This window comes from Sinocyclocheilus grahami, unplaced genomic scaffold, assembly GCF_001515645.1.
Source record: "Sinocyclocheilus grahami isolate Dianchi unplaced genomic scaffold, SAMN03320097.WGS_v1.1 scaffold396.1, whole genome shotgun sequence".
Classification (NCBI taxonomy): Eukaryota; Metazoa; Chordata; class Actinopteri; order Cypriniformes; family Cyprinidae; genus Sinocyclocheilus; species Sinocyclocheilus grahami.
The window spans coordinates 284759-298818 of NW_015505575.1; the positions used below are offsets into that span (position 1 = coordinate 284759).

The 14060-nt window shown below is 37.2% G+C and overlaps 1 protein-coding gene across 1 annotated transcript in view; it reads left to right on the forward strand.

Annotated features, from left to right (window-relative positions):
• dtx3lb.2 (deltex E3 ubiquitin ligase 3L b, tandem duplicate 2) overlaps positions 1-12388 on the forward strand; it is a 25906-nt gene extending 13518 nt beyond the window's left edge. Inside the window, exons 3-8 of the mRNA XM_016231594.1 lie at positions 2252-2356; positions 2899-3136; positions 3847-4001; positions 6895-8186; positions 9241-9453; positions 10685-12388. Coding sequence (XP_016087080.1) covers positions 2252-2356; positions 2899-3136; positions 3847-4001; positions 6895-8186; positions 9241-9453; positions 10685-10754 — 2073 coding nt within the window. The 3' untranslated portion in view covers positions 10755-12388. The remainder of the gene's footprint in view (positions 1-2251; positions 2357-2898; positions 3137-3846; positions 4002-6894; positions 8187-9240; positions 9454-10684) is intronic.
• Positions 12389-14060: the final 1672 nt, after the last annotated feature.

A 14060-nucleotide genomic window follows, 5' to 3' on the forward strand; every position in this document is an offset into this window, starting at 1 on the left:
TCCAAGTGTACAATAGGTTATACACTCTTAAAAATAAAGGTGCTTCAAAAGGTTCTTCAAGCGATGCCATAAAATAACCATTTTTGGTTCCACAAAGAACCATTCAGTCAAAGGTTCTTTAAAGAACCATCTCTTTCTTACCTTTTTATAATCTGAAGAACCTTCTTTCACAACAAAGAAGCTTTTGTGAAACAGAAAGGTTCTTCAGGTTCTTTATGGAACCATTTAGACAAAAAGGTTCTTCTGTGGCATCATGAAAATATTAAAGTTCAGATAAATCTGATGGTAGCGTTGGTGGACTGCAGTCTTCAAGTCCTTCCTCAGATTTTCAGTGGGGTTTAAGTCTGGGCTCTGAAGGCCATGCAAGCACATTCACCTTTTTCTCCTTCAACCACTGTGTGCTCAGTTTTGCTGTGTGCTTTGGGTCATTGTCATGTTGGAAGGTAAACCTTCTTTCCATTGAGAACTTTCTGCCAGAAGGCAGCCGATTTTCCTCAAGAATTTGACAGTATTTTGCCCCATAATTTTTCCTCTTATCCTGACAAGTGCTCCAGTGCCTGCTGCAGAGAAACTCTCCCATAACAGGACATCACCGCCTCCATGCTTTACTGGAGGAATGCTGTTATTTGGATGCTGAGCTGTATTGCATTTCTGCCAGACATATCGTTTGGTGTTGAGGCCAAATAATTTAATTTTAGTCTCATCTGACCATAACACCTTTTCCCACGTGGGCTCAGAATCTTCACGTGCACACAATGACCACTGCTATGTTCACACTGCAGGCAAATGTGGCCCAAATCCAATTTTTTTGCTCACTTGTGACTCAGATCTGATTTACTCATGACAGTGTGAGCAGCACAAACCCCATGGAATCTGATCTTTTCAATTCTGATTTGTGCCACTTCCATATGTGGCACTAAATCCGATTCAGGTCAGATGTTTTGCAGTGTGAACAGTCATATCGGAATTCATGCGACTTTTACGTCACTCTAGATCAACATTCGTCGCACTCATGGGAGTCACTTCTAAGATTTTACACACCCAAAGTTATCAAGACAGTTGCGAAAGGTAGTCAGTGGAAGTACAGTGATGTGCCGGAACTCAAAAGTACTACAGTGACAACTCTACAAGCACAACACAAGGGCTCGTATCATAAAAGTTTAAAAACTCTGCTCTCTTCTGTCACATCTTTGTCTTTATATTTCATATTGCCTGTGCATACTTCCGTTGGCCTCTGCGGCAGATCACACTATAAATAAATGCATAATCGGTTTACTTTATGTCCTCAGTTCAGAACCATGATCTGTTCACACTGGAATCGGCAAAAATCGGATCTGAGCAAAAATTGGAATTGAGCACTAAGGCTCGCAGTGTGAACGTAGCCTTTGTCATAAATTCCTGATTCTTTTCTATACCCACTGTATATATATATATATATATAAATCACTTTCTCCCCCATATTCCCTTTAAAATTATTTAGGTGGGTCTTGGGATAGATTGTACTTGTCTAAGTGTGTCCTGGAATGAAAACGTTTGGGAACCACTTGAAAATCAAGATGAAATCACTTCATAGATAGTGGTTTGTTGGACGAACTCCATCATGTGGTGGAATAACCCACTCAGTCACAGATATGACAATAACATGTTTGAGGTGTAATCTCGTTTGCAACTCTCTTCACGATCCTATAGCTAAAACAACGGCACATGGCTTTGGTTATGGGTTTACAAGAACTGATACAATGTACGCCTAGAATTCACCTGCATGTGTACCTGTAAGTTGCTTTAGAAAGCATCTGCCAAATGGGAATGTAAAAGATACTAAAAAACTTAAATAAATACATAAATAAATAAATAACAATAAAAACCTTTTGTTGATTCTAAGGTACACAAAATCCAAAACCTCTCTTCTGTTCATATTGTCTCGGTTCAGTTATGTTTTGTTTGCCATTTTCACCATGGTCACTGATTTGATAGCTGTTCATTATTAATGACCTTGTTTGATCTGTGCATATAAGTGCCTGTGTTTTCAGTTCTCATTTGTCTTTTCTTGTCTGTTATGTTTGTGTTTGCATGCATTCCTTTGTTTAGATTGACCTGTGGATATTATTTAAGTCTGTTCTGAATCGATTCTTCCTCGTCTTCCTGCAACCCTTTGTGACAGATATTGATTTGAAAAATATTAAACGAATTGTTTTGTAGACTTAAAATATATCATTAAAATTATTTTTAACATGGTGTTTCTTGTTTTTAGAATTTACCATCAAGCCGTGTTGAAGGTCAAGACTCTAGATCATCTCTGGATGAACAGAAGCATCAGGATATCACAACAAACAAATCAGACTCACAGCCAGAGGAGGTACTGACTAAAGAGCAGAGCTTGAGCCATAGATTTTCTGAGGGACATTGTCACCAGAATATCAGTAATTATGTTTATATGACTGATTAAATGCCAGTGCATAGAATTAAGAAGAATGAACACATTAACGTGTTAATTAACACAATGATTTTTGTTCCCACATATAAACACATTATCATTCACATCATTTTAGAGTTTAGACCGTATAACTCTCCAGGTCTTTCCCTCCCTCAATACTTTTGCTCCCGATGATGTGCTAGAGTGTCTGATTTAAATGAATTCGATAGGAGTCAAAGCACTTTGATATTTCTTTATAATTGTAGCCAGCTGTCCAATTAAAAATTATGAAATTAAATGAATTTATAATAGAAACAATATAAAATATGAAAACATAAAATTTTTGTTATGGTTTAGTTTATTGTCTGCATTTGCTATTCTTCATCATAAAATAGTTTTTAAACATAACTCGGCTATGAGTGAGTATAGTTAATTTTTCATATAGAAATATGACTCTGCATTCATTATGATTTTTCCTATAACAGGCCATTTGTAAAAATGGTGATATAAACACAACCCAATCACAACTCTCAGCACCACTGGATATTGCCAACTTGAAAATCAAAGTGGACTGGAAAGAACCATTTCCAGATAAATGGAGTAAAAACTTAGAGATGGCCATTCAGAGATGGTTGTCCAAACTGGAAGGAGCACCATCTGTCCACAGCATTCAACTCATGGATGATCAATCATGGGCACAGGTGCAGATTACACCATCAACGGGTGAGATGATTTATGATAATTCACTTGAATGCCCTTTTCAGTTTAAATCTTGTAGATGATAGTATCTATATATAAATAGCTAAAATACATTAAGTTTTTTTTTTTTAGTATTGTTATATTACACAAAGACAAATACTAGTGTTGGTGGTAACACATTACTAGAAACACATAGGCCCATTACTTATTACAATTACAGATGACATTTCAAGTCAAGTAATGAGTGAAGTATTAAGTAAAATGTTAATTTTAAAGTTACAAATAACGCTAACTGTTAAGGCCAGTTCAAACCAAAAAAATAACTGCATTTATGGCGAAAATACAACATTTTTGTGTCAATCCATGTTCATTTTGACCACGAACATGTGCTGTGATTCAGTGCTTGCTGTGCAACAACAATAGTTTCAGAATGGAGACGATCACTGCATCTGCAATGCATCTGCCCCACCGTGTCTGTGTGTGTGTGTGTGCAGTGTGAATGCAGTGTGAATGCTCTAATCTGTTAACCTGGAAAAAAAATAAATACTGCAGACAGATCATGTGAAACAGGCATCGCTCACAGCTCTGTCAGAGAGACTCTCGCTATTGCTTTTCTGCTCTTCACTATATTCAAGTGAAAACACTAAACAAAATGATTTCTTGCTGTTGAATGGTTTCTTCTGATTGATTTCACTTAGTGGACTTTTATATTTTAAATATATTTTTCTCTATAGCTCTAGAAACTTTAGAAAATCATGGGACTGTATATTTGCATTTTAAACATGAAAATAAGGATGCGACTGCGCAGATTTTTCTGGATGAAGAACATTCTGTGACTGTATCACAAAACACCTCCACGTCGGACACGAACAGAAATCCATCATCAAAGGTATCAAGTTTACTTTTTAAGGTATTGATTGCTTCGAGAACCAGGGGTGGATCTAGAAAATGAGTTAAAGACACCCTACAGTCACTAATTTTATCCCTTAAAACTCATCATGTCTGTGATTGGCTACATTGCAAAAGCACATTGTAAACAGAAACCTTTGAGCAGGTATGAAAAGCCCCGCCCTGCACGATGAGAAGACTAGTTACATGTTTGTGATGTAGGAAACACGGGTGGTTTCAATCCATGTTTTTGATTTTGGTGCACCACAGTTTTAAGGAAAAAATACTCAGCAATGATAAATTTGATACATTTGCACATGGTTTGACTTTAAGCATATTAAAAACCCCAGATAGACATAAACAACATTAAATACTTGATTTTTACCATAAGGGTGTCTTTAAAGGGTGGGAAGGGGGTGGCTTGAGGACAGAGGCTACACACTGCAGCTGAATTTGGTTATCAATCACCACAGTTCAGAAACTTATAGAAATGACAACTGAATTAGCCGCATTTACCAAAATCCTATGCAGTGTGTACTGAACCAAAGTTAACAACGAGTTGTTAATGCAGTGTGAATCAAAGATGTGTCTCAATTTTCTGTCATCTTTGCAAGAATGTATTTTGAAGATTGCACAAAGTAAGATATATCTTTAGCAACAGTGTGAAAGTGAATAGCGGTATTAAACATATCAATCAGTGCAATATGTGTCACAAATATGCGTCATCGTTTTTAAATATCGCAGTTTTCATAGTCTACACTACAATATGAAATGTTGTACTTGGGAGTGTCTTCAAAAAGCTCAGTTTTCACTGTCTCAGTGTGGACGAAAGGCCAACATGTAAAGAAAAAAATGTGCTTTTAGTGTAGACGTAGCCTAGATCAGTGCTGGGCAACTGGCCCTCAAGTAGTGATGATCATTAAAGAACGATTTGTTCATTGTGCCTATCATGTGACATGAATGAAAGTCTTGGGAGGTAAACTACTCATTTATGTCCCTCATAAATGATCCTTGACTGCATTATAATGATTTCTTAATTTGGATTATGATCGAGATTACGTAGATGGATGTGTTTGGGGAATTAGGCTGTTGAAAATATAACATTTAACAACACTCAAATGGATGAAATGACTTGAATAAAGAATAATAAATAATAAAATAAAGTTCACTTTGCTAAACGAGATTGAATGAGAGAGTCAGTCAAATGATAATTCAGGTGAATTATGACTTAAATGTGACTAATTCACATAATGCATAAAATTAAAGGAAATAATTAGGATTATTACTACTATTATAGTTTCTATGTTCAATATCTTTTTATTGCTTTTATTTAATTTAATTTTATTAATATTGTTATTATTTGAATAATAGTAATACCTTCAATTTTTAGGCGCCTTTCAAAACACTCAAGGACACCGTACATCATAAAAGAAAAGCAATAAAATACAAAACATCATAACATAGTTTAGATGGCAAAAAGGTATATATCCTATGTTCCCTTTATTTATTTTCTTACTGAGCAAAACTTTTCTCTGTTGAACAGACATTTTGGCCACTTGAGCAAAAACATTCTTTATACTAGACCTGTACAGCGCGCGCACACACACACACACACACACACACACACACAATTGTGTAACTTTTAACTTTAATGTGCTATTTATATTTGATTTGATCTTTGATGTAACTAAATAATGCTCATTTTAGGTTATCTGAGAAAACATTTTTTTACAGTTACCAATACATTCTATAAAAATTCATAAAAAAAAATCAGAACAGTTAAATTCTTTGTAATAATATAGTATAATATAATATGAAAAAAATAAAGCAGATATTGCTCATGAATTCCCTTTTTGAGGTCAATTATTTATTAGGAATATAATATAATATAAGATAAAAACAAACTGAAGCATTTAAACTGAGATCTGTAAGCTAAATGTTTTCAAAAAACGTGAGCATGTGAATTCTTATACAGTTATCTAAGTAGAGTTTAGAGTAGTAGAGTTTGCACACTACTACATCTGTGTGTGACTGTAAATATCTTTTATTAGAGTTTTGTTTGAGTTCTGTGCACATCATCTATTTCCACCACTTAATCAAACCACTCTTCTTTAAAACATGATGACGTTTTCTTTCACATGTCATTGTGTTTGCGTTGGCTCTCATGTTGAGCTATTTTGTCCTCAGCCATTAAAGTATTCGATTTCTACAGCGATTCATTTAGCCCACATTTTTCTACTCTTTCTATGTAACCTGTAAACCGCATTCACCGGTTCTAAGAGCGACAACAACTCCATAGCGGTTTGCCCGAGCATTGCAATTATTTCGCATTTCCTAGAATTCAATCAAATGGATTTCCCAACTCAGTTTTTTTGTATGTGTCCTGTGTGCAGGATATTATTTCTACTGCACGGCCGTGACTTAATAAGTGCGCAGCTTAGAAGGAACATTGTCTTTATCCATAATAAAAGTGGAATGGGCAATCCTTGAATCCATATGCCAGGATAAATGCCAGTTACTGTACTCGACAAAAGTCAAAATAAACAAAGAGGAATAATAATATACTGCAATCACAGACATCCTATCCAGATGAGATTAGATTTCTCAGAGGGCCTCTGAATTAGCAGAAAAACAGTAATTGTCTGATTAACAAATACATGGAAAACAGTCCATTTGGGCACAAATTGAGCTACACTGGTTTTACTGTGTGTTTTTGACTCACTAAAACGTCATTTGTTTCTAAAGTGGATTACATCAGGATTGCTGCACATATATGCAGCCAACGAAGACAACTTATAGAGCTTACATTTATATTTTATACACTGGGATTTACACAATTACTGTAAAAGTCACTGTTGGTATCAACTCCTTAAAATCCCATGATATGTTTTTAGGTGAACGAGACTAAACCTGTGACTTCTGCTGCATCAGATGACAAAAATAATGATGCAGATGTTCCAAGTAAGACTAAGACCATTAAAACTGATGAAAAAAACCCAGAGACCTCAGCTGGATTTACTGTCCCCCTCCATCAGTTCTGGTACATGCTTCATGCTTACAAAAAGGAGGTAGAGAAAATTGAGAAACAACATGGAGTCAGTATGCATGCAGAAGTGTCAGTCTCATTCATATCCACCCAGAACTCAAGCCCTGATTCTGTCTCCAAAGCCTCGGAGGACTTTCAGAATCTTGTCACTGATTGTGTGGTTAATTTTAGTGATGTTACCATTAATCATAATGACATGAATTCAGATATTGTGAAGGAGGCAATTCGTAACATCCAGTTAGAGGAGACAAAGTTGATGTTGACCATGTCTGCCAGCAACTGCCGGTTCTTTGGACCAAATAAAATTACAGACATGATTAACAGAGAGACAACAAGAGTGGAACAACAATTCAAAGACAAATCAAATGAAATGGATGAAGATAACAACGTTTCTCCACAAAGCAGGTTTTCACTGGACATGGACACTAAGGACCTTCCAACTCAACTTGAGATGGACAAGGTTCATTGGGATCTGATGAATCTTTCCTATAAAGAACAATTGTCCCAGCTTGAAACAAAGTATAGAGTGTCATTTCATGAAGACAAAATGCAGAAAAATGTAATTAAGGTTCAAGCTCGATCCAAAGGATTTCAGCATATTAATCTGGAAAGTCATGCCCTCAGAGCTCTAACACAACTCTACCAGAAACTTGCCTCAGCCACTGTCAGCTGTAAACTCACAAACCCTGCAGATAAAACTGACGTGGCTGCACTATTAGAGAAACTTCAGCAGCAGCATCGTGTTGTTGCAGCAGCAGATAGACTCAGTCTCTGGAGGCTTGTTGGACTGCCAGAACATCTCGGTCCTGCCATTGCTGATATTGAGAAGACACTTCAGAGGAATGTGTTTGATGACCAAATGAAGAAATTGATTGGTTACTCAGGTGACATTCCTCACACAAGAAAAATCAACTGGAATCAGACGCCTGGTTATGGACCAGGAGCAGTGGGTGGAGCAGTACAGGATGAGGGAGTGAAGTTTAGAGGGCAAGGCAAAGCAGATGCTGGTTTCAATGAAGATTCAAAAGACAATTCTAGACATGAGAGTAAAGGTGCTCATGCTGAAGAGGAGACATGTACTATTTGTATGGACAGCTTCACCAACAAGACAAAACTGAAATGTGGTTGTGAAACAGAAAGGTTCTTCAGGTGTTAAAGGTTCTTTATGGAACCATTTAGACAAAAAGGTTCTTCTATGGCATCGTGAAGCACCTTTATTTTTAAGAGTGTACTGTGTGATCCCAATAACCATTCCTCTAGGCTGGAAGACCTGGGGCCTCATTTATAAAATGTTCTGTAGATTTCATCCTAAAAGTGTACGTACGCACAAAAGCTAAATTTGGTATACGCACAAATCTCCACTCGCAAGCAGATTTCCTTCACTCACACAAAACTGGATGTGTGCTTTTAAATATGCATTGTTCTTTTATGAATTGTCTCTGCTCTCACACAGAAATTACGTGTACGCTCAAACATTGTCCTCGCATCACTGAAGACCAGAGGAGCTTTTTTTTCTAATTCAGGTGAAGAGCAGGCTTTTCTCACTAAATGGAAGCAAGCTGAATATAGTCAGCCTTTTCTAGCTATTTATTTTATTAATACTTATTTTAGTTAAGTGCTTAAATTGTAAATATGCATTTATTAAATTATTTTATTTAGTGCATTCGTATTTTGTTGTTTTTGTATATAGTTATACAACAAAAGTGCATCAACGAGGTTCCAGAAATAATCACTGAGGGTGCTTCTGAAATGAGTGAGGGTGCTCTAGTCTTAATGCACATTTACACGTATTTTGTCCCATCCATTTTGTTGCTTACGCAACGTTTATACATCAGGCCCCAGGCCCCTGGGCTTTATAACACCAACTATTCTGTGTCCAGTCCTGTTCCTGGGGGGTCACTGTCATACAGAGTTTAGCTCCAAAAACACACCTGAACCAACTAATCAAGGTCTTTGGGATTACTAGAAACTTTAAGGCAAATGTGTTGAAGCAGGTTGGAGCTAAACTTTGCTGAAAATTGTCCCTTCAGGAGAAGGAGTGGACACAAAATGCAGAAAAACAATGAAAACAAACACAATATAAAGTATAAAATGTTTAATTTATTTATTTATATATATGTATATTATTTACATATAGTTTTGGTTAAGGTTATGGCACAGTAATACATCATATTTATCATTTTTTTTAGAAGAGGCATCCAAACCCGGGAAACTATTTTCATGGCACATCACGTCGTGCGTACTTGCCTGACAACCGTGAAGGAAAAGAAGTGCTCGCACTGCTGCAGAGGGCTTTTGATCAGAGACTGATCTTTACTGTTGGGACCTCTACAACCTCCGGTTTAGAGAACGCTGTCACCTGGAATGATATTCATCATAAGATCAATACACACGGCGGGCCTCAAAAGTATGATTTCATTTAAAGTCTGTGTTCAATTGTCCATCATGTCCTGCAAAATTAGTAATCAAACATTACGTGTTTATTTGGCTTTCATGTAAATAAAATAGTGTATCTGAACACAGTGGTGTAGCGAGTCAGCCCCGGGCCCATACGCAAAAAATTTGTACGGCCCCCCCAAACGTTATGGGCTCCAACTCGGTTAACTTAACTTAGGCCCTATTGTTGATTTTTCTGAAGTAAATAACGTTACGTGAATCGTGACAATTCACAAGCTGTTTTATTTATGGTCTAGGCTAACGCTTAGAAATGATGTTTAGTTTTCAAGTTCATTCATTATTTGTAGCACACAAGCCACCTCTTATTTAGTTATTTTTAAACGTGGCACAAAAATGCTGCAGTAAAGGCTACTGAATGCAAACACAATTTTGGCACAGCGTCCCAAAAACAAACAACAAAAAAAGTAAAAAAATAGTGAGGGGATATTTGAATTATTTGCTAATAATGTTTTCTGAGTCAATGTTGCAAAAATGAATGAACCTGACTCACCATCTCCTCATTGGACGGGCCTTTAGAGAGAAATGCACGGATTACATAATGAAAGAGTTTTTGTTTTCGAATTGAATTATTTCGTTTTAAAATAGTAATTGAAAGCATTCTATAGATATATTTATCATGTCGGTGAAGCGCTCCTGCTCAAGACCAAGACGACAGAAAAGCGCATCCGGTTTGTTTTCCTTATTTTACAAAAGCACAAGGTTTTGTTGATATTGTGAGTGCACACAAATACAAGTAGACCATTGCAGTTCCGAATGATGTATACTCTTACCTTTATGAGCAAAAATGATGGCGTTCCTTTAAAAAACAAAAACTTGAATTTAACAAACATAAAAATGTTCCAAACATATTTCTAAATTAACTTAATAAAGAAACAAAAAGAAATATGACCACTTTGGCATTAAAAACCAAATCTGAATTTTAATAGCTGTGTAATGGGGAAGACAGAGAGAGAAAAGACACTGTATCCAGTCGGACTCGGGCCGAGAGTTCTCATAAGCTGTTGGACAAGGGCCGGGCCCATGCAGGGCTCTATTCGTTCCCTCGTTTCAATTAAAAGTTCCCCCCAGCTCGACGGGCCCCCAAACTGCCCGGGCCCATATGCACCTGCATACCCTGCATGCCCAGATGCTACGCCACTGTCTGAATTATTATTATGAATCTATTATTTTTCTGTCCACAGCTATGGCTATCCAGACCCTGACTACCTGAAGAGAGTAAAGGATGAGTTGAAGGCCAAAGGCATTGAATGAAGATTTTATTGATGTTCCCAAATGCTCATCTAAGCCAAATGTTTACAAATAAGCCATTCTTTGATTATGATATTGTAATATACTTATTTTATATATAGTGACTTTCAGAAGTATTCAGACCCTTGACCAGTTTACTGAAAAATAAACTATTTAACTCTTGTACGGTGTGAAGCAAATCTTAAATCTCAAAATTAATAATTTGAAAGCAGGATTGGTTTTAACAAAATAAATAAAAAACTAAAACATACAATCTTCCAAAAAATGCAACCCCTCTGCTCTGGAGATCCATGTTTACACAGCTGAAATTACAAATCATTATTTTCTTTGGTGTATTCATTCTATACACCTGCATACATGAAGAACACACTTTATCACGGCCACTAATGTGGTTAGCTAATTCTCACAAATGAAACATTGTAAAGTGTTACCAAAACATTTTCAGTGGGTCAAAATACTTTTGGCAGGCACCATATACAGGTGTGGTCACATGTTTACATACACCTTGCAGAATCTGCTAAATGTTAATCATTTTAACAAAATAAAGGGATGATGACGTGTAAAGTTTTCTTATTTTGTTCAAAGATCATATTTTTCCATTTAGTATGGCCCATCAGAAGCTGCAGAAGATACTTACATGTTTTGCAGAAGAAAAAATAACCAAAGAATTTGTGGGACTTGCGGGATGATGTTTCTGAAGAGCAGCGGTCAGTTTAACTGCTCAGGACTAACAAAGGACTCATGAAAAAACAGTCATGGATCATCCAGGTAACAGTATTGAGAATCAAGCATATGCAAACTTTTGAACGGGCTCATTTTGATAAATTCAGTTATTATTTTGTCTTCTGGTGTATATGTAAACATCTGTTATGTGAAATACCATATTCAGGACAGTAACATCTTCTCAGGACAGTAACAAATGTTTACGATCCCTCTTATTTTGTTCAAATTGTGAAAATTTCGCAGATTCTGCAAGGTGTATGTAAACTTGTCACCACAACTGTATATATTGGTATTGTTTTAATTAAGGTGATGGGCTTTCATGATGTTCAATTGTAATGAATTGTAATGAAATGTTTTAGCCTGAAGTTGTCTTGTGATTTTCATGCGTATACACTGCAAATATGAAGCGAGTATATAAAGTACCACACTAAAGGCACTTGTGTTGGTCCTGATACTCGCATATATTAAAAAGTGTGTAGTACTTATTTTAATGTGGGACTATGGAAAAAAAAACTTATGTTTGTGATTATATTTAGATTTAAATGTTAAAGTTTAACATCAATTTTAGTTCTGATAAAAATGTGTAACCACAATTTCTCAGAGAAATCAACCTACCAATGGTTTGTTTGTGTATAGAAAGTTGAGTGCAAAACATACGAAACATGGCACACTTCACCAAATCTTTCACAAACTGCCTATAATAATACTTGTTGATTTTACTTTTAAAATGTATGCTTTTTTTCTCAGTGCACCTCTTCATATTTTAGCTCTTGTTTTCAGAAAGCAAAGGATGACTTTATCTCGGAACAAATTTGAATGATTAATCTTGGGTTTTTGTTTCAATCAATCATATTGAAAATGCCAAATTTTTTGGACAAAATGTATTGAAGTTCTAACTTTTGGAAAGATTTTTTCCTTGTAAACAAGTTGTCATAAATAAAAGAAATCAGCTTTAAAATATTTACAATTGTTGTAGATGGGTTCTCTTGTAGGGTTTAAAAGTAACAAATAACTTTGTATACTGTACCTGTTACAACCCATGGCTCTTACAATTCTATGGCTCTCAATTCTCGGGGCTCTGCTCTTACATTTACATTTAATCATTTAGCAGACACTTTTATCCAAAGCGACTTACAAATGAGGAGAACAATAGAGGCAATCAAACGAATGAGAGAACAAGTGCTGTGACAAGTCTCAGTTAATCTAGCACAGTACACACAGCTAGTTTTTTTTTTTAAAGAATGGAATAGAATAGAATATAATAGGTAAGTGCAAGTATTAGTTGGTCAGGTGCTGGCGAAAAAGATGCGTCTTTAGACGTTTTTTTGAAAATGGCCAAAGACTCAGCTGTTTGAATTGAGATCGGGAGGTCATTCCACCAGCTGGGCACAGTCCAGGAAAAGGTCTGTGATAGTGATTTTGTGCCTCTTTGGGATGGCACCACAAGGCGTCTTTCACTTGCAGAATGCAAGCTTCTGGAGGGCGCATAAGTTTGAACTAGCGAGTTTAGGTATATTGGTGCAGTGCCAGTTGTTGTCTTGTAAGCAAACATCTTTAACTTGTATTTGATGCGAGCAGCTACTGGTAGCCAGTGTAAACTGATGAAGAGAGGTGTAACGTGAGCTTTTTTTGGCTCGTTAAAGACCACTCTTGCGGCTGCATTCTGGATCAGTTGCAGAGGCTTGATAGTGCATACGGGAAGGCCCGCCAAGAGAGCATTACAATAGTCCAGTCTGGAGTAGGCCTGTCGCGATAACAACTTTTTGTTGTGCGATATATTGCCCCAGAAATAATTGCCCCAGTGCGTTGTGATTGGCCGAATACCTCAAGCGTGTGACAGAAATGTTACGCCCCTACCATACTGTGATCCCGTGTCCCGGAGCGACGAGACATAAACATTAAAACCCATTATAAACAAGGCATTTGTTGCATCCAGTGGGGACATAATTATGGATTATAATGACTTATAATGTCTTTTTACGCGTTGCGTTGCATCGCGCCGCATAAACATAAAATAATGTCTGCATTTGTGATCGGACAAATGACAAACAACAAGTGCTACTCTACACTGCCCAAACACACGCGCACCCCACTGATTCACTCTGCTCGCTCCTCCCAAGGCACTGGCCATCCAGGGGCCAACAACACCCTCTCGCTGCTACGAGATTGCTTCTGGTGGCCCAATATGGCAAGGGACGTGAGAAGGTTCGTGCAAGGATGTCCAGACTGTGCCATGTCCAAGAGCCCGCGCCATTTACCATCTGGCAAACTCCTTCCTCTACCGGTGCCAAATCGCCCCTGGTCACACCTAGGAGTAGACTTTGTCACTGACCTGCCCCCCTCTGAAGGTAACACATGCATCCTGGTTATAGTTGACCGGTTCTCAAAATCATGTCGCCTTCTGCCCCTCAGAGGTCTCCCCACTGCACTGGAAACAGCTAAGCTCCTCTTTAACCAGGTCTTCCGCTATTATGGAATTCCCGAAGACATTGTCTCCGACCGGGGGCCTCAGTTTATCTCCAAAGTATGGAATGCCTTCTTCAGACTCCTAGGTGTGACCGTAAGCCTCTCGTCCGGATACCACCC